The sequence below is a fragment of the Panthera uncia genome, chromosome B1 (assembly GCF_023721935.1).
Source record: "Panthera uncia isolate 11264 chromosome B1, Puncia_PCG_1.0, whole genome shotgun sequence".
Lineage (NCBI taxonomy): Eukaryota > Metazoa > Chordata > Mammalia > Carnivora > Felidae > Panthera > Panthera uncia.
The window spans coordinates 34,805,120-34,831,417 of record NC_064811.1 but is presented as its reverse complement, the minus strand read 5'-3'; the positions used below and the strand labels follow the sequence as shown (position 1 = coordinate 34,831,417).

Genomic DNA, 26,298 nt, shown 5'->3' with positions numbered 1-26,298 from the left:
AAGCATATATCCCTGTATGAGGCACATGGCTTTCCTAGGAGACCCCATTGGGGTCCCTCTTTTTCCTCATAAGCATCTATGAAGCATCTACAAGCCAGCCATTGTGCCCAGTACTAGAGTTAGAGATATGAAGAACTCGGGGCCCCTTCCCTCCAGGATCTGGACACTAATACAGGAAATCCACAAGAAAAACAGTATGAAACATTGTCATTTACACCGTAGGTGTGTTTGGGGATTTCTGCCTGTGGGGTCTGAGTGAGAGGAGAATGCTTCCGAGAGATGACGTTACGAACTGAGTCTTAAGGCAGATGCAAGGCAGACAGTTGAGGGAGTTGGAGGGGGTGAAAGGGGAGAAAAGTGACCAGCATGTGCAGAGACCCTGGTGTATAGGAGGTAAATGGCAGAGAAGGAGGTTGAAGACAATTGGTACAGGGTAAGTGAGCCAGATTTGGGGGTTTGGACTTTATCCCGGGGAATAATTGAAAGATCTCAAAAAAGGAATAATCTGATAAGATTTGGATGTTGGAAAAGTCACTTTGGGAAAGGCACAAAGGATGTATCGAAAGAGCTAGGGATCAGAAGCAGGGTGCCGGTTCAAGGTGAGGGGAGCACGAATACCCATTTTACACTAAAGTGGTGTCACAACTGAATCAGACTTCAACATATTGTTTGAATTGAGCCAGTCTTTTCAAAATAAGACTTATTTATATAAAAATGGAAGGGTCTTCTGAATAAAATCTTATTTGGTGTTGGGGGGATGTATGCTACCTTTTTTCAGGATTACGAACTTTATGTTTTGCTGTGGCTGAGATCTCAGAGAGCGACTTTCAGGAGTGGCGAGCCGTCTATCAGCGTGCATCCACATCCGTGCAGAACAGACTGCTCAAACTCGAAGAGAGTTATGAGTTAATTGAAAAGGTATGTGAAAGACCATTTTGCTCATACAGAAAATTTGGTTTCCAGAAAATTTCAGTCTTTTCAGGAGCCAATAAATAAAGATCAGAACATTTTGACACACCATTCACTGTTGAATCTCCTCGGGTCGAAGCATCAACAGATATTAATTACGGTTAAAACTTTTGCCAAAAAGTCTCTGGAATTACTTTGTGTAGACCTTCTTTTTTTTATATAATTTTGGATTGGAGTTAGGCTAGTTTAGCTGTCTTCTTGCCAATGTACACTATTGCTTCCGCATCGTTGAAGATAAGCATGCCCTCCTCCACACACACGTGCACACAAGTTACATACACTACGTGTGTGTGTATATATATGTATATGTGTGTGTAGATATATGTATACATACATATATATGTATATGTGGAAATACGTTTGGAAATAAATTTTCTCCTGCCTCATTTTGTACACAGCCTGAATATGTATATATGTATATAAATGAAGATTTATAATATGTAATACAAAATAATGTAAAAACACAGCTTGTGTGACTCTATACCTAATAATGAAGAAGACATAAGTGAACAATTCAGTGCTTATACCTGGCTATTCATTGTGTATATGCGCACACACACACACACACACACACACACACACACAGACACGTATGCATACATATACAGACATCCCTCATTTGTGTCACAACCAAAAATACTCTTATCTTACAGATAAGGAAACCAAGGCTATTCAGCCAAAAAGTGATGTATACACTATGATCGCTGCCTTATAAGTAGCAAGAAATCTCACCTCCTTAATTAAGAATGGCAAACATATTTGTGTAGTACTTACTGTGTGCCAAATGCCTTTGTAGCCCTTGAATCTATTAACTGGTCCTCACAACATCCCTTGGAGGCAGGTAATGTTAATGACTCCAGTTTCACAGATGAAGAAATCAAGGAAACAGAGAGGTTAAGTGATTTGGTTGAGATTACACAGTTCGTAAGAGGGTGAGCCAGAATCCTCATTCTGGCTCCAAAGTCCATGCTCTTAGCCACTCAGGTATCTTCATTCTAACCTTTCACTTTCCATCAAATAACTTCTTTACTGCATAATTCCTTGACTGTATTCATGTTTGTACTACATAGAATCTGGTTTGTCTGTTAGCTTCAGCTTACTGGATCTTGCCTGCAGGTTAGTAAAAGTTGTCATTTTTTTACTCCTTCCTCTTTTTCAAACAGTTTGCTCTCTGGCACTTCCTGTCTGAAAGGTGGTTAGCCCCACTGATGCCTCCTTCCCCTTTCTGCTCCCATATGCTGCCTCTGTGTATAATACTGGGGAATGTCGTGCCCCAGCTGCAGGTGGTTTTCTCTGTTGTATACAGTGGTCATTTGTGACTCGAGATACTGTTCTCCTGTCTCCTCAGTGGACTGTGATCACTTTAGAAGCTAGCTTGTTTCTCATACATTCCTTGCATTTGAACTTCTTTTTGTATCTTGCTTATTTCTCAGAAGACTTGTGATGGCATATATGCTACCTTCCAACTTAATACCCATCCACCCCCCAGTTTTAGAAGCACACACACAGCTTGTTATCAGTTAACTTGTTGAATCGGTCTCTCTCCCTCTCTTTTTTTCCCTAACATATTTATATATGGTTATGTCTTTGGGGCATAATGTGGTAAAATAAAATACTTTATTATTTACAATGCCATGACCATAATCTCTTTCAATCTCCAGCCAAAGTTACATGTTTCCTAAAGTACTAATGGTTTAGGTTTTTAATCTGTTGTTTTTTTCTTATTGTTTTGAGGACTAAGAACAAAAAAACTAACGTTTGGAAATACGTTTGGAAATAACTTTTCTCCTGCCTCCTTTTGTACACAGCCTGAATATAATGTAGCCTTTACCTCCATGGTAATGTGATAGAATTAATATATAAGAAGTTACAATAAAATATTTGCAAATGGATTCTAACCATTAAATGTTGTTTCTTCATAAAGCATACTGTAGAAAATTCTGGAGTTGAATGTTTAACGTGCCTAATAACAGTTTTACTCTGAACTCCCTAGAGTTTATAGATTAGGTTTTATAGGTTTAACAGTTGTTGCAGTTGGGTGCGTGCGTGCATGCGTGTGTGTGTGTGTGTGTGTGTAGTAAGTGTAATATCTGGTATTAAAAGCCTTGGGACTTCCATCTTTTAAATGAAATAGAAGTTCAACCTTTCTCCAGCAGATGGTGATCGTGAGTCACACGGAAAAATTTAACTTGTCTGGGAAATGCATTACATGTATATGTATATTTTTAGCTTACACATACAGATGCCTCCCTCTGACTGCCTCTTTCCTAAAATGAATGAAAAGGAGATTGATAGCTAATTCCTTTTTACTTTCTGATAAGCCATGGTCTCTAAGTTTTATTGAAAAATCTAAGAACCAGAAAGGTGAAAGGATTGGTTCCCTTGCTCAGCCAGTTTCCAAATAAGGGCTGGATTTCTGTGTCCATCCCTATCCCTAAAACCATAATTCCACTCAGGTATTTATTTCATTAATTTTAATTAGACTGCTAATAGGTGTTATGTATTGGGGAAGCACAGGCAAATAAGGAACACTCCCTCGGTGGAGGACCTGAGCATCATGGTCTGAACAAATTCCTTAAGTGGGGAATTCGGAAGGAACCCGAAATGGTGACACACAAGCTTGGTCCAATGGTAGTTCCAGAGACATAACTTTTAAAATGAACTCCAGGGGCTCCTGGGCAGCTCAGTCAATTAAGCATCCGATTTAGGTTTGGGTCATGATCTCCTGGATCATGGGTTCGAGCCCCGTGTCAGGCTGTGTGCTGGCAGCTCAGAGCCTAGAAACTGCTTTGGATTCTGTGTCTCCCTCCCTCTCTCTGCCCCTCCCTTGCTTGTGCTCTGTCTCTGCCTCTCTCAAAAATAAACATTTAAATTTTTTTTTAAATAATAAAAAATAAAATGAACCCCAAAAGATTATTTTACCAGTTAAAAGAGGTCAGAGATTTTTTTAGGGAAAAAGAACAGGCACAATAATACTGAAGAGTCTCTGTAACGAAGAGTTATTTTTCTGAAAATACTTTTCCCATCCCTGATCATTTGAAGACTCTAGGATTTTTAATGTATCTAGAGTCAGGGCGATATCACTGCTTCCTTGGTCTGAGCTTGCATTCTGGGTTAAAATCACTGGGGTGAGTGTTTAGTAGGAATTGTGGGTGATTGTCATTAAAACCACCCTACTGAGGCAAGTTTCAACATGGCAGAGCATGGGTCCTGCGGGTGCATTGCCCTGGCTTTACATTTAGCTGTCATAATGTTAAGGGTCAACCGTTTTTGGCTTCTTCTTTGGCTACTTTAGTTAGTTAGTTAGTTAGTTAGTTAGTTAGGTAGTTTAATTTTTATTTTTGTATCTGTTTTTATTTTTAGAGACTGCATGAGCAGGGGAAAGGGGCAGAGAGATAGATGAAGACAGAGAATTCTAAGCAGGCTCCATATTCAGCACAGAGCCCAAAGGGGCTTGATCCCATGACCCTGGAATCATTATCTGAGCCCACATCAAGAGTCAGATGCTCAACCGACTGAGGCACCCTAGCGTTCTTTGGCTACTTTAAATGAGACGTGTGGATTAAGTAGTCTCTTTTTATGTGATTGCAATCTGTTTTTTTGGGTGGACCATAATATTAGACTTAGCATGTAGATAGTGAATTTTAAATCTTTCTTCTAACAGCAAAACCCATTTAGCAAACAAAGTATTGCCTGAATCATAATATGTATAAGAGATACAAGCAGAGTTGCTCTGATTAAGGGTGGAGGGGTGGAGAGGAACCCCAAATTGGCTCTCCCCTCAGCCTCAGCACCTTGCCCTCATCATGGTCAGTGAGAAGCTTTTCATGATTCTGGGCTTCACTGAGCACCTTTTGAAACCATATAATATTCCATCTGTGTGTGAAATTTTTAGAAAATGTTCTTCTCAAAATACTATAGATTTTCAATGCTTTTCAGTTTTGTTAGGAAGAAAGAGGGCACGCACATGAGCGGGGGAGAGGGGCAGAGGGAGAAGGAGAGAGAATCTTAAGCAGGTTCCATGCCCAGTGTGGAGCCAGAGTCAGGGCTCAATTCCATGACCCTGGGATCATGACTGAGCTGAAATCAAGAGTCGAATGCTTAACCAACTGAGCCACCCAGGTGCCCCTCAATGCTTTTCACTTTTCAATGAAAAACCAGATCGTCACTGTGGTCCCTGCACAAGAGGTTTCTGAACATATTTGAATTAATGATGCAAAATGCCATTGACATGTTAATGGTAGTATTACATTAAAGACATTCAAAATTTGAAAGATTCGTAAAGCTTTTCCTGAAAATGAGAATATTTTTAATATGTTACAAAATAAGTGAAAATTTTATAAATAAGGTTGTACTTTTAAACCCTACTCACTATCTTATCCCTCCAGTGTTTGTTCAAAGAAGTAACTCAGTTTTTGAAATTTAGTTAAAACCTTATTCCTTTGGGTGCAGTAACTCCTAGCATAAGCTGAAAAAATATCCAAATAGACCAAAAACATCCAAGATGATAATGACTTTGGTCCCTTGGCACAGTGCTTTGTTACTTTTCTTTCCCAGCAATCTGAGCACTAGAAAGCACTCCCTTCATCCTCCAGGGCACTATAGGAAAGAAGAATGTATAAGAGATTTGAAAAACTCCTCTGGATACCATTATCCCTACTGACTGTCGTTAGAGGAGAAGTTTTAGGACTTTTACATCCATCTGTAAATATCAGCATCATCTCTGCTCATGGTTTGGACTCCAACCCTTGTATTCAGATGGTAAACTTTTCAGGATTAAAAAAAAAAAAAAAAGAACTTCTAATGCTATGGGTTGTTTCAAGATGTTCCTGAAACATCTTTTTTCTGTTACCAATGGAGGCCAAGACGCAGCATTGATTCCTAGGAAGACAAAATCGTACAGGAACAAGAAGGGTCACATGGTTAAAATGCAAAAGGGATTATTAGAATCATATTAGATACTTGAGGTGTCCTGACCTGGTTTAGGAAGGGGAATTGTAGCACCAATTTGGATTTTATGGACGGTAACAACTCTGCATGTCTTTACCACCACTTCTGAGAACCTCGTTTCCCCCTTCTTCAGACAGTATACCTGACTTGCTTTATGTACTTTAACCTTGCTCTTTTGAAAAACAATTCATGTATTTGGACTTGTAATTTTAGATTATGAAACCACCTATACTACGCTGGTCTGCATTTTTAAAAATCTGATTTTTAGAATAACATTTAGAACTCATTTGTATGTATTTGGTCAGGAGAAATTACAGATAAGTAACAGAATAATTACGGAGCTTTATGCTTCATTAGCAGTGGTTTCCCTGAAATTTCTCACCTTGTTCTTTGATCTGTCACTTTACATTTATTCTAACGTCCTTCTAAAACAATTTTTTTTTTTTTTTTTTTTTTTTTGCCTCATCTTCATACTCTGCTGCTGGGTTCCCTTGAAAATTTATAGTACAGAGGGCTCTGATCTTATCAGGGAAGATTTTCTAATTAAACCATTGGCTGAAATAGGAAGGTGTCCCTTCGTGGTAAATATAGATTTCTGAAAATGTTTTATATTTATTTGCTTCAATAGAGAAATGCAATTATATCTTTAGCATTACACAGATTACCTACTGATCGCATCTAGTGTTTATGAAAGCAAATTATTTATCTTGAGCAGTAACCGAAAACAGAGTGAGATATAATAGTGGGCAGTGATTGAAGCAGTATTTCCCTGGTGATCAAATTGGTGTTTTCTTTTTTCTTCCTGTTATGAGGCATAGATTGTGAAATATGTTTTTAAAAAATAGCAACTTAGCTGATGCAGTTTTGTTTAATAGATTATGGTTCAGAGAAGATCATTTCAGAGCTTGAGAGTAATCAAGGTAGGGGTGCCTGGGTGGCTCAGTCGGTTAAGTGACCGACTTCGGCTCAGGTCATGATCTCACAGTTCATGGGTTTGAGCCCTGCGTTGGGCTCTGTGCTGACAACTCAGAGCCTGGAGCCTGCTTCGGATTCTGTGTCTCCATCTCTCTCTGCCCCTCCCCCATTCATGCTGTGTTTCTCTCTGTCTCTCAAAACTGAATAAACGCTAAAAAAATTTTTTTTTAAAAAAGAGTAATCAGAACACTGCAACTTTAACAATCTAGCTCTCCTTTGAATCAGAGAGCAATGTTTTACACACAATTTGTGATTTCTGTAACCTGTACCCTCCACTAGATTGAAGCCTCATGAGAGCAAGGACTTTTTCTCGTATTCGTCACTGTGTTTCCAGTTTCTGCCTGTCTGGCCCATGTTGACTACTGAATAAATATTTGATGAATAAATAAACGATTCAGTTAAATAATTTATTCAGAAGCTAAATTTATTTAGTAGGTGCTTGCCTAATGAAAGCCTGGCCCCTATTGCTAATGTATGTAGTCCATGTTTTCTTCACATGGAGGATGTTCGTGTCACATGTGTTGTCACTAAGGATTAATTTAAGGATATGTCGGGGGAAAAAAGAGCTAATAATTCTAAAGAATGCATTCTGTAGAAATGTGGTCACAGCCATTTTGAAAACTTCCTAAATTATTTAACCTATGAACGTGACAAGCACACGGTTGAGAATATTCATCAGCAGACGCCTAGACACATGGCGGGCTGAGTTCTGGGATCTGGGGCACAGCAAGGGAAAAGGACCAAGAAAAATCCCTGTCTTCAGTTTCAGTGGGCGGAGACAGGCAGTGCACTTGTAAACTGAAAAATGAAGTTCCAGACAGGGCTTAGTGCCCCGAGCACTGAGATGAGTCCCCAAGGTCGGACCGTGAGGTGGAGTGACCTTTTTTACATTATCTCCTTAACTTCCCCCTCGAACGTGGCTGACATTTTTGGGACTTCATGAAGACTTCTTTGATGTGGTGTGATAAATAGATCAACCATGACACACAGTGTGACTAAACAACAGTTTAGCACCCTTCGCAACACGTGGCAACGAGTGGTTTAGAGGATTCCTAGAAAAATATAAAACTTAATGGAAAACAGGACTTTTCTTGAGCATTTATGACTGCCAAGTTCACAGTAACTTCTGTATTAGAATGTAATGCTTTTTCAGATAAAACTACCACTTCTATTCTTAGAGGCTGCAAATATCCCTTTCATTTGTACTAAAAAATGAAATGTACTAGATGAAAATTTACATGATGTACTGGTGATTTCATGGTTTAAAATTCCAGTAGTTTCCTGTTTTACTGTTTGCTTAAAAATATCTGCAGCCTGGGGCGCCTGGGTGGCGCAGTCGGTTAAGCGTCCGACTTCAGCCAGGTCACGATCTCGCGGTCCGTGAGTTCGAGCCCCGCGTCAGGCTCTGGGCTGATGGCTCGGATTTCCGAGCCTGTGTCTCCCTCTCTCTCTGCCCCTCCCCCATTCATGCTCTGTCTCTCTCTGTCCCAAAAATAAATAAATAAATAAATAAATAAATAAATAAATAAACGTTAAAAAAAAAAAAAGAATATTTGCAGCCTGTCAGCTCATCCACTAAGACCTGACACTTTTTGAGCATTTACTAAGTTCCAGGTCCTCTGCTCTTTACCCTAATTACTTAGTTAAAGGGCCTATAAAAGTGGAGTACACGAAATGATCCGTTGGGGTGAGAGAATGTTACAACTTCTGTTACTAGTTATATTTGATCTCAACTTTTTTATAATTTCTCTTTACTCTGCAAAGTACAGAATTTATTGATATTAACAGAGTTTGTTATACAAAAATAGAACAATGTCCTAGGTAAGCACTCAACATTTTTTCCTAATATACTACTCAAAAAAAAAAAAAAGTTTTGAGATCATTTCTCAGAAAGATCCTATTCAGTCTGTGTTAATTGGCCTTACCTTGCTGATTTAGAAATTCTTAGGAAAGTTACTTGCTGAGGGATACATATCCAGTGGTTGGCAGAGCAGGGATTCAAATCCCAGTTTGGTCTTAATTCCAAATCCCATGTTAATAAACCATATGTTATTCTGTGGGTGTGGCTTAGAAGAAAGCAAGAATGTATGTAAAATATGGTAAACTTGAAAAATAAAACGTAACCAAGTGTGTAGCTGCCTAATCACCAGATCAGCACTTGAGAGGCATGGCATTGTTAGGACATGTCCCCGTAGTAAACGAGATAGCCTCTGTGCATCGTTTTCCTTAAAAATGAAGGTAGAAATTTGTGTTTCATGATTTTCCCTCAACTCATCTTGGGAATCGTATTTAAAGTACTTAAGGTTTTCTTAGTACTCTTTCTCTGTTTACATGCTTCTCCTTTTTGGCCTGATAGATCTCTTACGACGAGCCTTTTGCGGTAGGCTTTCCACACTGCGTATTGCTGCCTTCTCGCCCAGAGAAGATGGCTGTTGTTTTTGCAGGCTACACCCAATCGCCTCTCAAATCCTGATTCCTTTCAGCTGGGTGTGTGAATGCTGACCTTATTTGGCAAGCCCTTGGCTGCATGAGAGCTCAAATATGATTTCCGTGGTTCACAAAGCACTAAGTTAAAATCTACTCCTTGGCCTTGGAAAAATTAACCGGTTGCACGATTTCTCCAGAAGCAGGCAAGTGAGCCATTCCAGTGGTTTAATGCTCTTTGTCCTAGCGTTCTGTAGCCCCACTTACACTGGAAGGAAAGATGAGATTCTCCTTTTTAAAATAAAACCCCATTGTTGTATGCTAAACGAGGTTGAGAAGAAAAACTACAAGAGTGAATGTTGACCAGTGGAATGCAGAACAGAGAGGACGCTGGCAACCTTTGTGAGCCAGCATTATAAAATGACTAAGAATCACATACCCACCAGCACATCCGTATTCCAGGATTGCCATATTTTCAAACTGAAAAGAATGAGGACTGCCATAACCTCTTAACTGGTCTTAAGGCCTCTATTTTTCCTAATCCATCCCTAGTTGGCCACCAGTACACTTTCTGGAATGTAAATCTGATCCTGTTCCTCTTCTAAAACTCTTCTCTAAATAACCTTTGCCTTTGGAACCCTGCACATAACACCCAGACCCTTCCATTTCCATTCCCTACCAGCTTTTCCAGCCCCATCTTTTTCCTAACTTACTACTCAGAGTTTGAGACTACTGATCCAATTTCATCCTTAAAACAATCCTACTAAATTAGTAGTCTGTAAATCACTACCACACCTCGCTTCATGTATTATTTCCATATTGTCTGAATGGCAACGTCTCAAGTACAATATGCTTTTGCATACTTTCTGCCTTTGCGCATGTGATTTCTTCTGTTTAGAATTCCTTTGCCCATCCTTCCCCCACCCTGGCTCAGCCTTAATTCCTCATTTAAGGTCAAGTGTTAACTCATGTGGGATTGGGTTTTTGAGCCACCCAGACTAAAGAAGGTATCTCTTCCCCATGTGTCTCTTTTGTACCTGCAGAAAATGTTTTGTTTACCTTTAAGGTAGCATATAGCATATGTAATATGATCATTTGGGGAGAACACTTTGACGGTAGCCCTGTATTACAGTTAAGAGATATTTGTCTGCAGTTTGGGATTGCAAGAAGAGAGAATTGGGACCAGAGGATCTGAGGTCAGGCTAGGAAAGAATGGTCGGATTTGGACAAGGAAATATCCAGAGCAGTCAGTCAGGGTGGAACCCAGTGCAAAAATGGGCTGCTCACAGCATTCTGCACCAGGGGTGTGCAAACTCCAGCACAAGGGCCAAATGCACCCACTGCCTAGCTCTGTAAATCGAGTTTTATTGGAACCGAGCTACACCCACTTGGTTACACATGGTCTTTGGCTGTTTTCATGCCACGACAGAATTGAGCAGTTGCAGCAAGCCCCAAACCCTACAATATTTACCCTCTGTCCCTTCACAGAAAAATGTTGTCAAGCTTGCTCTAAAAAAGCAGTTGTTGTAGTGAGGTCCTCAAACCCAGAGCATGTTACCATTGCACATTCCCAGACTTCACCTCAGACCTACTCGATGAGAAATCTGTGTGTAATAAGCCCTTCAGGTGACTCTGAAAACCACCACTCTAGATTCCTGGCCCCATGGCTAATTACTTGGGGCTTGATGATAGCCAGGCAGCTGGGGTCTAAGAGAAACAGATCCAGCAAAAGGAAAGGAGGTACAATGAGAAAACAAGATGAGGGGGAATCCAAAGAAGAATCTCTAAGGGTACATTCTAAAATAAAAATTTCCTGCAGAGGAAGGAACCCACTGCTGTATCCCACCCTCTTGCCCAGAAGTACCTGCCCGGAGTATGTCTGTGAAAGAATGAGGGCAGGTGTGTGGGTGTGCTTGGAGAGGAGCCAGTCCCAAAATGGGATTCCGGAGCCTTCCAGTGGAAACAAATAGGTACCCTTAGCAGGAGTGGCTCTGGACGGAGTCTGAAACCCATTCAGAGAAACAAAGTTATTACCAAAGACTGAAGAACAGATACAAATGTTTAAAAACCTAATGATTTGAATAAAATCCTAACTCCTTTAATCTCAGTTTTACTTCTCGTTCTCTACCTTTGGGTATTTATTGATTCCTGGGACTTTGTTCGCACCGACGTAGCTCAACTGTACCTCTGTTTGACCCTAATTTGCTCAACCTCCCCAAAGCTGTTAACTGAATTAATAGATGTAAAGCACTTAGCAGTGTCTGGTACATTCTTTCTAGTAAGGAAATATTTCATCTTCCTGGTCACAATCTTATTTCATACTGAAATATAGGTTATTCTAGTATTTATCTATATTTACTCTAGTAGGAAAACTTTGCTTACCAGCATTCTGTCTTTGTCTTTAAAGAAGCTTCCGCCAAATAGTCCATGTTGTAATCTGAAGCCTAATTGTTTTTTGAGTTTGATTATTAAACTCTTTATCATTTAGGAACATTATCACAAACTTTTTAAAAATACAAAGAAATCTAAGTACTAACCAAACATTTGCTAATATGGTAATAAGTCATTCTGAGGTTCTGTTATTTGGCAAAATATACAATGAATGGGAAAAACATAATTTCTAAATCCATCATGATACATTTTACCATACAGGTTTTAAGTACTCTGCATGAAGGCTTTTATCTTGACTAGGGTTGAAATTTTACAATTATGTGCCTTTTTAAAATTCTGCCTACTTTATGAACATCTGAAAGAGAAAATAAGATTGTGGAGGGCTTTACTGGGTGAATAAATATTATTTCATGATTTTTCAGTGATAATTAAATCTACATTATGTCAAAGAGTCCTCAACCTGAAACCTTTATAACTTTTGGCATAGTGACATTTTGAAAGTAAAATTAGTGTTGCACTTTTTTTTTTAATTCCATAAATGCCAGGGGAATTTTATCATGTTTCAACACTTGCTGAATATGTAATTCCCATAGTGCACATTAGTGGCCATCTGTGTAAGGTAATACATGTTTGGGATGAAATTGATTACGGCTTAAACACTCCTGTGTTATGATCAGGAAAAGCACGCAAAGTTCACATCTTTTTTTCTAGTGGTCATTATGTAGCTAAAGATATTAATTTCCAGGGGCAAACAGCCTATCACTCAAGATCTTAATCTCACAATAAATGACACCAGGGCCAAAGGAAAGGAGGCTGTGGGGCCTTCCACTAAAATTAGTAAACGCTGTGCTCCAGGAGCTCTTAGGATAAAAGAAAAAGTAACAGGCTTGGGGACACAGTTTTTCTTTTGTAGGCTTCAGGGTAGACCCACTGCAATTTTGCTGCATATTCAGAACTGTTTCATTACCCTTTTGAGAAAATCTTGTTATTAGAGCCACCAACACACCCCAGGTTAGCCTGCTTGTAATTTTTCTCCGCATGCTCATTGCTGGCCCTGCCTCTTTAGTCCTTTATATTATTTTTGCCTGGTTTAAAGAATGTCTCCTTTTCATCTGTGCAAAATCAGATGCTTTCCTTCCTTCAAATATGGCTTCAATGTGATCTCACCCATGCAGTTATTTTGTTTTTATTAGATTCGTGCATGGTAATGTATGCCTGTAGACTTCTTGAGCTCATTTCTCCCCTTGGAGCTACAAGATACACAAATACACTTGTTTATGTATTTCTAATGAATGCGTTCACATCTTGACTCTCCCATTATCTAGTTACCTCAGGGTTTTGTGAGACATTACCAGAAAATATTTTTTTAGTTTAGAAAATTTTAAGAGCTTGTATTACTGAACTGTCCCCCATGATCGTTAAAAAAATCTTATCATGCTTTCTGTGGATTATTTGACATTTGAACACAGGTATATTCTGATCTTCCCTGGGATGTGGGCCAGGATGATTTAGCTGCAGATGCCCCGAAAGTAGCTGAAAGAATGGATAGAGTCATTGTCTAAACGTTGACATATAGCCATTGTGATGTTGGCATAGTTGATGCTGACCTGTGCTTCCTTTGTGTTCTTGAACTTCTTGATGATAATTATTCATCAGGTTATGATAGATTTCAAATCTGCTTCCCATTAAAGATAATAAAATAATACTATCTCCTTAAAGAAGGGAATTTGCCTTCCTGTCTTACATATTATAAACTAAGAAGTCATGCGCCAAGAGTATCTAATAGCTATATAATGTATTTGGAACATATTGAAGAGAATGTAGTCTAGACTGCAACAGTACTGGATAATATCTAGATTTCAGAATCTTTCTTAACTTTTTTTTGTCATTCACTCAGCAAACACTGAATGCTGACTGCCAGTGTTCCAGAGATACAGTGTAAAGGTGAACAAGATGTGGTGCCTCCTCTCGAACAAAACTATGGGTCGTACATTGAAACAGTTAATCTGAATATGGTACATTAAAACGAGTAAAGACAGAGCAAAGTTCTGTCAGAGCACCGTAGAGGAGAAGACTTGTATTAGAAATACAGCTTCAAGGAAGCAGTTAACTTTTGAGACTGGCCTTGCAGGATGAGCTGGGTTTCCCCAGGCAAAGCAGTGGAGGATGTGTGTGCCTCTGTATACATACATGCACACAAAGACACATGCACATATACATACACACCTGTGCACATGCACGCCCAGCTATATTTAAGCATTGTGGCAAAGACTGTTGGCTGGCTAATTTAACACCCGTTCCCATCCTCCTCTGTCTTGTCATCCCACTATGGAGGCTGGAAAAGCTCAGTACTGATAGTGAAGCATGGCCATGGAAATATAAATAAACAAAAATGGCCATGTTTGGAAATCTGCTAGGGACTTTTGGAAACACTTTTGCTTTCAAGTAAGAGATGGATACAGTTGCCATTGCCCCCTTATTCTTGTCTTCAGTTGTAGCAGTGATAATTATAGCTGTGGCAGCCACCTTGAGACATTGAGAAAGTCTTGGAAAGTGACTTGAACTGTCAGTCTAATGCCTGTAACTGCCTATCCCAATACTACTTAGGGAAGGAAAACCAAATCTTCATTTAAGCCATTGTTAGTTAGACTTTTTCTATTATAGCCAGAAGCATTCCTAAGTAATATACCCATAAGCCCTCTCTCACTCACTCATGTTTGCTTACATATATTTTAACCTTATTTCCCATGCCTACCAAGACTTAGGACTAATTTTAAACTTACACTTTGGTAAATAGTAAGCAGAACTTCATGTTAGAAGAAAGAAGATGGAATGCTTTCTTTGTTATGACCAATTTAGACACTATCCTTAGCAGTTGATTTCCCTTATATCTATACTGTCCTTGTCTGGTGTTTTAAAATAAAAATGAAGGCAAGAAGGGAGAAACAGCTTGAAAAGAAAGATAAATGTTGACATAGAGGATCATCCTGGTGGTTAGGTTACAGGGAAAATCCAAGAATCAGTTGATTGTGGCTTAGTTTGCCAGTTTGCATTCCTATGTATTTAGGACCAAGAACCATCCCCTTTACCTCTGTACTGAGCCAGGTTTCCCTAACAACCAAAGAGTTGTTCTCATTTTTCCTCTATTTAGGAAGATGAGAGTAAAAACCATTCTTCTTTCTGAGTGATTAGAAGAGCTTTCTGCAGAACATATTATGTTCAGTCTTGTATGAAACATACCAACTAGTGAGCAAGCAATCTTTAACGGACTCTGGCCTTCCACAGCACAAATATGGAGTAATGTGATAATTACCCAACCTATTCTTTCTTACAGAGACTGATGCTGTCGCTTGGTTTATTTCTCTCTTCCTCAGCATTTCTAATTGTCTGCTATGTGTATGTTTTCTGACACTGCATCAAATTATAATTTAATTGCATAAGCATTTATTTTTTCATAAGCATTTATTCCTACTCTTTTTCAAACAGGTCGTGAACACTGCTTCTTTGCTGTGTTGATCTTCCATAGTTTTTGTTGTTGTTTTTTTGTAGCTGCCTGCTGGTCTTTAACTCCCTTTTGATTTCTCCCTTGTGTGTGGCTTTTTGTTTCATTTTTTGTTTTTGTAAGAATCAGTTGCCTACCTTAGGAGTAAGGTAATATAGGTATCTTCAGTTTCATGTCAAAGTACTGGATGAAAGTCAGGGATCCTTAAGAGAAAACTCAGTGGGATACTTGCAATTTATATCAAAGTCTACATATTACCATTATTCTCTGAAAAACATATACATACTTTAGTTCTTAAAGAATCTAAATGGGTTTTCTTCTTAAAATTTTTGCCACTCATTTTCCCTAGAATCTTCAGCTACTTGGAGCTACAGCCATTGAGGATAAATTACAAGATCAAGTGCCTGAAACCATAGAAACTCTCATGAAAGCAGACATCAAGATCTGGATCCTTACAGGGGACAAACAAGAAACTGCCATTAACATTGGTAATTAACCTAATTCAACCTTTAAATCGTGATGCTTTTTAACAGTTTGACGTATTTTAGAAGATAAATTTGAGATATTTCAAGATTTGAAAGATTTGGTTTTGTAAGATTTCCATATTTATAATATTGTTGGGCTTATCTGTTCATTTATGGTCCCAATGTCCCTTTAAATTTGCAGTGGTGCAAACCTCAGCTCTTGCAATCACAAAGTAACCCTCTCTCACCTTTCTATCTCTGCCTCCCCCCACCTTCCATCCATAATTGACACATGTAGATAACATGTCCGCAGTTGTCTGTGAAAGTCTGGAGATAGGGACTGTGGCAGACTCGTGTATCGGCACTTGTTTATGTGACCAAAGGTTATTTCTGAGATGGGAGGTAATGTTGCCAGCTTTCATTCATCCTGCAATCGTGTCATTTTTCACAAAGAGATTTTATTAGTCAGCTCATGTCGCCATAACAAAATACCACAGATTGGGTGGGTTAAACAACAGGAATTTATTTCCTCGCCGTTCTGGAAGCTGGAAAGTCCAAGATTGTCCACAGGTTTGGTTTCTCCCGAAGCATCTCTTCCTGGCTTGCAGATGGCCCCCTCCCTACTGTGTCCTCAGCTGGCTCTCTTCTGCGGGTACACACTCCTGGTGTCTCTTTCTCGTCTTATAAGCACACAAGTCCTATTGGATCATGAACCTGCCCTTCTGACCTCGTTTAACTCAATCTTCTGGAAGACCCAATCTCCAAACATTATGGGTTCAGGTTCCAACATGTAAAACTAAGGAGACACAACCCTGTGCATAACAGAGGTCTTCCTGAGAAGAAAGTTGGTATTTGGTTTAAGGCCCATATACCAGTAATATGCAAGGAAATGTCACTCTTTTTTTTTTTTTTTCTTTTCTTCCAAATTCGGTAATAATAGTTTGCCTGAGCACTGTAATCCCTGACATAGATTCAACCTCTGGATATAAATCCTATGAATTACATCCAAAACTCTACCAAAGTGGAAGAAACCATTCAAAGGTATTGACAGCATGAAATCACATTCTTAGAAGGTCCGTATCAAGTATCATTATTTAAGAAACATTTCGCTAGTACTCCTTTTAGAAATTTTAGTAATTGCAGCATTTTGTAAATATAAAACTACAACAGAGGGGCGCCTGGGTGACTCAGTCGGTTGAGTGTCTGACTTCAGCTCTGGTCACGATCTCGCGGTTTGTGGGTTCTAGCCCTGTGTCAGGCTCTATGCTGACAGCTCGGAGCCTGGAGTCTGCTTCGGATTCTGTGTCTCCATCTCTCTCTGCCCCTCCCCCACTTGTGCTCTGTCTCTCTCTATCAAAAATAAAAAAGAAAATGTAAAAAAAAAAAAACAAAAAACTACAACAGATTTATAGCAAATTGCTGGACGTAGAGGACAATTAATTTTTAAAAGATGCTAGTATAAGTGTAAATCTGTAAGCCAAACAAATGGTTAATTTTGATTACAAAAAGTATCACTGGTGTTAGACACAAATGGAAAGATGGTGTACAAGAATACTTTAGAGTTGGGAGACCTGAAAAACAGAAATAGGCTGAACAAAAAGCATGATGACAGCTAGAGGAAGACTGTAGGGTGGCAAAGAGTGATATGTGAGGAAAATAAGTGCTGCTGAGAACACTTGAGTGACGGAGCCATTATGACAGTTCCTATGAAGAGTGTGGAGGTGGTGTTTGGTAACATTTAACTTTTAGAGTCTTGGGCCATAATCTTTGGGGTCTTTTTCCTAGAATAAAGTAGGTGACATCCATTCATTTCATTCATACAGCAAATGTGCATTACACAGAAGGATTCAGTTTTAAATCAGGAGGTCAGGAAGAACTCACTGAGAGGATGACCTTTGAGAAATGACCTAAGAGAGGAAAGGGAGCTTGTCGTTGGATGATTAGGGAAAGCTATCTACTGTTCTAAAAAGAGCAGAAATGCAAAGCGGGGAGCAGGAGAGCAGGTCAGCCGCATGACAGGGCCTCCCAGATTGCTGTAAAGGCCTTGCACTTACTCTGAGTGAGATAGGAAGCCACTGGATGGTTCTGAGCAGAGGAAAGATGTGGACCGACTTTCCTGCAAGAACGGTCAGTCTGGCCACTAGGCTGGCTGAGAATGAGCTGGGAGGGAAGCAGGTGTGGAAGCAGGGAGACCAGTGAAGAGGCTGTTATATTAATCCAGGTGAGGCGTGGTGGTTACTTGGACCTGGATGGTAAAGTGAAAGTGGTGAGTAATGGCTGGAATATGTATATATTTTAAAGGTAGAGCCCACAGGATGGACTAATTGATTAGATGTGAGGTATGAGAGAAAGAACGGACTGGAGCATAATTCCAAGGCATCGTAGCTGTTGTGACTGAAGGATTGAATTGCCATTAACCAAAATAAGGAAGACCGAGGGGAAGCAGGTTTTCTGGGAGGAGATCAAGAATCCAGTTTTGAGATATGTTAAGTTTGAGATGCCTGTTTTACACCTAAGTGTCTGCTCTTACATAGGCACTGGGATATGAGAGTCTGGAGTTCAGGAAAGAGCTCTAGTAGGAGATATGAGTTCCAGAATGGTCACTGTTTTGATGGTATTTAAAACCATTGTATCTGGGCACCTGGGTGGCTCAGTCAGTTGAGTGTCTGACTCTTAATTTCGGCTCAGGTCATGATCTCACGGTTCATGAGTTCAAGCCCCACATTAGGCTCTGCACTGACAGTGCAGTGCAGAGCCTACTTGGAATTCATTCATTCTCTCTCTCTCTCCCTCTCTCTCTCTCTCTCTCTGTCTCTCTGTCTCTCCTCTGCTTGCGTGCTCTCTCTCTCTCTCTCTCAAAATAAAAAATAAACATTTAAAAAAATATATATATATATCGAAAGAGATCACAAAAGGAGTAAGGTAGATGATACTATTTTAAATGTGATGGTAATATTTTAAACACCAGCCAGCCGAGTTGCTTGTTTTTCTCCAGCCAAGTTCAGCTGTACACAAGTGGGTTCTGAGTAGGCAGTGTCAGTTTAACCAGCAGGTGATTTTGCCCTGCTGCAAGTACAGCAAAGCGAGGAAAGGCAGGACGGTAGAGGATATGACGGTAGTCCAAGGGCAGGGGGACAGTGGTGGGATCCACGGTCCACAAGATAGCCAGACAACCTTTAGCACCCTTCTCCAAAACAGCCATCTCCTCATGTTGGTCATCATGAAGGATGTTGCATGTAAGTGTGGTGCTTTTCAGGACATTGAAAGTCATTACCACGTTCTCTTTCCATACTTGTGTCTGAAGACAGCTTTAACTTACCAAATATTATCCTTGTAGCCCTCCTATAACAAGCAAGAGCATTTCTTTTTTAACTTCTGCAAACCTGGAAAACAACTATCACCGGTCCTAATAAAATAGATAAAGCTTTAGTTTTATCTAATGAAATAGATTAAAAGTAAATAAAATTTGATATTTTTACAGTATTATCACTTTAACATCTTCGCCACTGCTCTGTAGAGAAATGAATTATATCAATTAATCTACTCTATGTTTGGACATAGGACACTCCTGCAAACTTTTGAGGAAGAACATGGGAATGATTGTTATAAATGAAGGCTCTCTTGATGTAAGTAAAATTATCTTTTTCAACGTTTTTTTTTTTTTTTTTTTTATTTATCTCTGGGACAGAGAGAGACAGAGCATGAACGGGGGAGGGGCAGAGAGAGAGGGAGACACAGAATCGGAAACAGGCTCCAGGCTCCGAGCCATCAGCCCAGAGCTAAAATTATCTTTTAAAAAAAAATTCCTTTAATAACTTAACCATCTTGTTATATTTTATTTTATATTCAAATAGCTGTAAAAATATTTGATCTCCTTAGGTTAAAAGAGATTTATTACTCTTGCTCTGCTGTAACATAATGCATATTGTTTTGAACCACATTGTTGTAAATAGATCCCAGCTTTATGTCCGTGACCGCTAAAAGAAGTTGCTAAATGATTTGCTTGATGGTGTGAGACAAAACTTTTCTGCTTTGCAGAAGCATTATGTCAGGAGGTTACTGAGTGACTGCAATTTGATCATGTCTACCTGGGAATTTTGTATGTTAAACATTTAATATCTTCTTTAGCTTCCAGTGTTAATGTGTATTTTGCTTCTCTTAAAAAAAATTACCTGTGAAACCTATTGGACAGCATGAAAATCACCATTCCTAAAAGGAAAGCCACGTTGTTTTTTTTAATGTCCTAACTTCTGGGCTGAAATATTAATTCCTTTTTTCATGGCTGTGATCACACAAAGTTACATTTGGGAAAGAGGGAAAGATTTGTGAGGTGTACCGTGTAAAATAGAAGTTAACCAAAAAAAAAATTTTTTTTAAATATGCAGGTCAAATGACCCGTTAAGAATTTTAAAGTAAAAAGGTGACTGTTTGTAACTTAAGGTGGAAGACAGAACAGGGGAGGTGACTATACAACTGCTTGAAATAGACATTGTGACGCAAAGGGAAGAGAAAACCTGATAATTAAGGACGTGGGTGAAGCCGAGAGGCCAGGTATGTAGAAAGGATGGTGAAGAGGCAGACATTTAGCAGAAGTCAGGTGGCAAACAGAAATTACAGGTCAGAAGTATTTGACTTCCGATTTTTAAATTGGAATGACGATCTCTTCATTATTTGTCCTCATGACAATCCTTGGGATCCTTTTCCCTTTCTTGTGAAACCTTTGAGAAACTTGTAGCCTAAGGAATAATACTTGATTTTGAAACCATGAAAGTTGGTCACATCTTTATTAATAAGCATATTGTGTGAACCACGCTTTAATCCTAAAAACACAACCAAAAAAAAAAAAACACCTAGCCTGTGGTTGGAAGAATGTCCTTTTTATTTATTCATTCAGCAGGCCTCTGCTAGGCTCCGAGGACACACCGCTGGGTAAGCACTCAGCGGACTCTGCCACTTAGGGCTCACAGTTGTCTCTGTTCCCCACCCGTCATATTATTAATTTTGGGTTTATTCAAGTTACAGTGTTATGAAAAACCAGAACTAAGATAGCCATACCCTTCAAAAGCTTACAGATAATAAGGGAAGTAAAATGCATATAAGTAACAGTACCAAACAGATGCACAGATAAGGTGGATGTATTGCTATGACACAATTGTGAGGCTTGGAAGTGTTTATAAAGTAAGCGACCGTGAGTTAGATGGAGATGAGTAGTTGAGTAATGGAGGAATCCTTGAAGCAGAAAGTTAATACATGTAAGTTCAAGGTACATTTGGGGGCATAAAAGAGGAACACTGAACTTAAAAGGTTGTAATTGTCTAAAGTATTTTGTTTGAATAAATGCAGATACATAAGGTAAAATCCAGGTTACAGAAAGGGACAAGTACAAGCGTTAAAAACTGAGTCTCCCATCCTTACCCCCACGCTACCCAGTTTATCTCCCTAGGAACAACCGCTGGTTCCAGTTTCCAAGTGTTCATCCCAAGATATTCTGCCGTGTCTGAGGGATATTTGTGTATATCTATGTGCACGTGCTTTGTTATTGAACACAAATTACAGCACACTATCCATGCTACTTTTTGCTTTTGTCACTTAATATTATCTTAGCAGTTGTTCTCCAATAACGTGTGTGAAGCTACCTAATTCTTTTTAAATGGTGACACAGTATTCATAAGGAAACTGCAAACTTCATCAGCTCTTTAGGAGAGGTATGATGTGTCAAAGCAACCGACCATAGACAAGTGTGGAAGGCTGGAGAGTCATGGGGTGCAGGCAGCAGGCCAGGATAAGAGTTAGGTAATAGGGGATGGGGGTGCCATTGCCATCCATGTTATGGGAGAGAAATTCAGGGAGACTTCTCCCATGTGGTCCCTGGAGAAAGAGGAAGCCATCAAGAGTGGCTCCAGAACTGGACCATGGTTGTTCACAACATTACAAGAGCCTCCATGGAAGCATTTTCCTAGTCCCTGTAGACGTGTAGGCCTTTGTCAGCAACATGGGTTACAGGTAGTAGATGGTTTTTCTGACACTTGAAAGAAGTCAGAGGTGAGACCTCTGACGTGAAAGCAAAAGCATGTCAAGCCATGCTTGACCTGTCACATGATCCTTTTTGTTTGGTTGTAAGCTTTCATCTTATGTAGCTTACGACAGCAACGCTTCTTGTTTTCATCTCTTTCATAATTTTTCTCCAACTGGGATGAGCACGTTCTTTTTGTGTTGCGGGTATCGAGTGATAAAACTAGTAATCTCAAGAATAAAAAAGTAAAGGGAAATACCGAAGATAGTCAGCGTGCTGCATCATGTATTGTTAAGCCAGTGGCATTTACTTGCATTTTGGAGTTTTCAGAGTGGTAACTCCTAAGACATAACTGCCTCAAGGGGTACCTGCACTCCCTATTTCTACGGGACCAAACATAGCTAGGACTCTCAAGGGAATACTCAATTTCAGGAAAGCAGGTCCGTGTCTATGTATTTTGGTTTGCCGGCCTCTCTCAATGCCCAGCAGACTGCCTACCCCATAAGTACTCCATAAACACTTGAGAATTAAGTCACAGAGTAATTTTCAATTAAGGGTTTCCCTTTAAAAAATATATATTGTGTATCAGTTTTAAATTTGGCAGTACTCGATCTTACCTGGTATTTTTAAAGTAAAGTAGTTAGAAAGGTTCTTAGCGATTCAAGTGACAATGTAGTGTGGAAGATCATAGGCAAACCCTGGCTGACGGATTAGCACTCATTTATCCAGCTCTGGACCGCCATGCATTCTCTCCCTGCTGGTGGGGGCAGGCTGTTCTCCCAGGGAGTTAAGTGGTGACTTTACAAATCTGGCCGTTTGGGGTCAGACCCTCTCTGGTGCACTCATTTGCTTCTCAGCAGGAAAGGACACATCACTTTGCATAGCTCCTTCAGGTCTTGTGTCATAAAACCCACAGCTGAGATTTCAAGGAAATCATGAGATGTGCTAGAACGCCTGCAGATACATCATTATTTATTTTCCATTGTCACGGAAAAGAAAAGCATCCTGTGTATTCACATTGTACTGATGAGGATACACTATGGGATTCCCATTCCATCAGCACAAACAAATAATTAACATTTAAGCAATAAACTTAGTAGGAACGTAATGTCTCAGGAAATAATACAACAGTAAATAGATTGTGGGTGTATGTTTCATCAAGTGGCAATTTTAACGAACACACTTAAATTATTCCATTAAATGTTACAGTTCTGCCCTATTCTGAATGTGGGACCCTGGGCAGATTGAAATTAGGTAACTGCTCTGAGCCAATTTTGCTGCCTGCAAAGCAAGGATAATGTTACCGTTGGCACAGGACTGCCATGATTAGTACAGGGCATGGCACGTACGAGAAAGAGATATTATAAAATTTTGTAGAAAAATATTATTTCGGTAGCCTGCAAGTTGTTTTGCATAATGACCATTTTTATTATGAAAGATACATTATTCCCCCATCTTTTCACTTTTTTCCTAAGCAAGATATAAATGTGGATCTTCTTTTGCAGAAGTGATACCTAGTGCTATGAACTGTGCAAATTTTATACCAAGATACTCCTAATACTGTTAACATTTTAAAGTTGAATCTTCTTTTTCAACTTGTATAAGTAAACTATTATATTTGAGGCTCTTGAGTTTCCAAATAGAAAAGACTTTTTCCTGGCAATCACAGTAAAGGAATTTTTTTGTCTTCCCATAATCTAGCGCATGTCCAAAAAAAAAAAAAAGTTATTTGGATTTCTAATTTTCTCATTTTGAGTTTCAGTACAGTTATCTGTGTTGAAAAATTAATGGCCATTCAGCATTTTTAAAACCTTTAAGTAAATATATAAAACCAAACCACAGTTGAAAATACAGAATGAAAGTCTTGCTCCACAGATCTGATAGGGAAATCTGACGGGCTTTTCTGCATCTGCCCATCCCTGGCTTCCTTCATGGCAAGAGCGGTCTCCACTGCCAGCAGCTGCCCGGAGCACAGTCGGGTGCTTGCACCCAGTTACCTACCAAGCTACCATTTAACATTGACAGTGTCAGCAAAAGAGTTTGTTAGGAACCTTGATCATGTTTTTCTCTTAGTTTAGAAAGTAAGAATTTCATGGGTCCACGCCATTAAGAATCCTCTGAAGTTGGGGGCTCCTGGGTGGCTCAGTCGGTTGGGCAACTGACTTCAGCTTAGGTCATGATCTCACAGCTCGTGAGTTCAAGCCCTGGGTCAGGCTCTGTGCTGACAGCTCGGAGCCTGGATCCTACTTCGGATTCTTTGTCCCTCTCTCTGTCCCTCACCTGCTCACACACTGTCTCTCTCTGTCTCAAAAATAAACTTAAAAAAAATTTTTTTTCTAAAGAATCCTCTTAAAGTTGATCAAAATCTATTAGATATTTGTAATAAATTGATCATTTAGGTAATATACTTATATAATTTTTTACTGTGCTACTTTGAATCACTTTATTAGAAGTTCTGACTGTTTTCGTGGTATGAGACATTTCTTTAAGGGTCTGCAAAGGCAGGAATTTCAAATTCCTGGCATGAAGGGTATATTGTACTTCTTCTGTAATTCCTTAGCAATGCCCAGGAAATATGGACCATTATCATAACCATGAGTATTATTATTTCTTTTAGCATGATTATTCCCGGGGCTGGGGTGGGGGGCGGACATCCCACTTCTCAGAAACCCCTTCCACTTAATGACCTAGCTTGAAGGGATTCTTCTAGCATCGCTTTTATATCTTTAATTTGTCATGATTTGTTCAAAGTCTGTCTGCTAAAACTGGAAATGTCTAAAAATGTGAGCTAAGAACTAGGGAATCTCAATTTGTCTTTAGCTCCCAGTATCTAATTAAGGCCTTTCAAAATGTACAAAAAGCTCTCTACATCCAGATTCCACTGTTCTCATCTGTCAAGTCTAGGGTGAATGGGAGGGACCATAATTTCTTAAGCCATTAACTCTATAGGTGCCAGAACAATCTTTCTGAGTCTCACATAATATACCCTTAACCTTGATCTCTCCTTCTTATAGCATTTCTTTTACATGGACAGTTGTTGGATGTGTCCTGGGAGGTAGGGCTGGATCGTAAATCCATTTTCCTTTCTACTGTCCGGCTTCCCTAGGAAACAAAAAAGAGCAGAGGAGAAAATTATTTACTATATATTTATTGAATTAACAGGAATGATGGTTAAATATGTATGTAGAGAGCTTGGAGAAATAATTTCCTACACTCATAGTCAAAGGCTTCCAGTGTTTTCTAGTTGAACTCCCAAGAATCCCTGCCTACCTGTCCTGGAGATCACCTGGGCAGTTTTTCTAGGTAGTCTATGCTGCTGTAGACATTCACATTCAGCCTGATGAGGAGTCAGCACCAAATATATGGGAGGTAGTGAATGGATCCCAAAGGAAAATGCAGCTTTCTGACTTTTTGTGAAAAGAGAACACTGCTACCCCTGCGGGATAGTTCTAGTCCTAAGAAAAAGGCTAGCTTAGGTTTATGAAGCTTATTTTTTGTACTAGGTACTGGAATAAGGACTTTATAGGAACAATCACACTTAAACTTGACAACGTTAGTAGGCAGATACCATTATGCCCATTCTAAAAGTTCACCTTGACCTCCAGTGCTAATCAGCATTTGAGGATGTATCAAAGTACTTGGATTCCGGAGTCTAAGCAAATAGATTTTTCTGGCCTTCAGCTGCCAGCTACTCTTATAAAACAAAAATAGTAATAATATCCATCTATGGGGTACATTGTGCGGATTAAATAAAACAGTACCTTTTAAATACTTGTAAACAGCAACCAAGATTTGGTAAGCACTTAAAAATATGGACCATTATCATAACCATAATAATTATTATTTCTTTTAGCATGATTATTCCCGGGGCGTGGAGGGGGAGGGGCATCTTCTTGCCAGCTGCTCTAAGAGGTGATTTGATTTGATTTGATTTTAAAATATTTATTTATTTTTGAGAGAAAGAGCAGGGGAGAGGTGGAGAGGGAGAGAGAATTCCAAGCAGGCCTTGTGTTGTCAGCTCTGAGCCCCACTCAGGGCTTGATCTCACCAACCATGAGACATGACCTGAGCCAAAATCAAGAGTCAAACATTTAACCAACTGAACCACCCAGGTGCCCCCCTACCCAGCCCCTTAAGAGGTGATTTTAAACAGCCTTCCTTCTCACTACTTAAACGTCTCTCCTTAATTTGAACATATGACTCCCAGGTTTGATTATGGATATCAGTGTTTTTCCTCACTGATATATTATTGTACAGAAAATGAATTGTTAACCACATTTGGTATTAACAAGCCTAAGAATATATATTTTTCAACACCTTGCTAAAATAAAGCCCTTTCTGGGATTGTCTTTTTTTTTTTTTTTTTTCCTAGCTGAATTTGATTTTCTAACACCGTGTAAGCCTCAAGTATAACTTACAGGACATTCATGACATAAATGGTGAGGTTGTCATCTGTATCCTTTTAAGCTCGACTTCTATGTATTACGCAGACAAACCTCACTGTTTGGGGAACCAGCCACTGTTGAATGGCCTCTGAAAGCAATCCAGAATAAGCAAGTTACTGACTTGACTCCAGAAAAGGAGGGGGGACCAAAGAGAATTGGGGCTAC

General features: G+C 39.4%; 1 protein-coding gene across 6 annotated transcripts in view; it reads left to right on the top strand.

Annotated features, from left to right (window-relative positions):
* ATP8A1 (ATPase phospholipid transporting 8A1) overlaps positions 1-26,298 on the top strand; it is a 229,420-nt gene that overhangs the window by 119,331 nt on the left and 83,791 nt on the right. For all 6 annotated transcript variants that reach the window (XM_049630441.1, XM_049630436.1, XM_049630437.1 and 3 more), the window contains 3 exons: positions 779-918; positions 15,561-15,699; positions 19,237-19,301. In XM_049630441.1, coding sequence (XP_049486398.1) covers positions 779-918; positions 15,561-15,699; positions 19,237-19,301 — 344 coding nt within the window. The remainder of the gene's footprint in view (positions 1-778; positions 919-15,560; positions 15,700-19,236; positions 19,302-26,298) is intronic.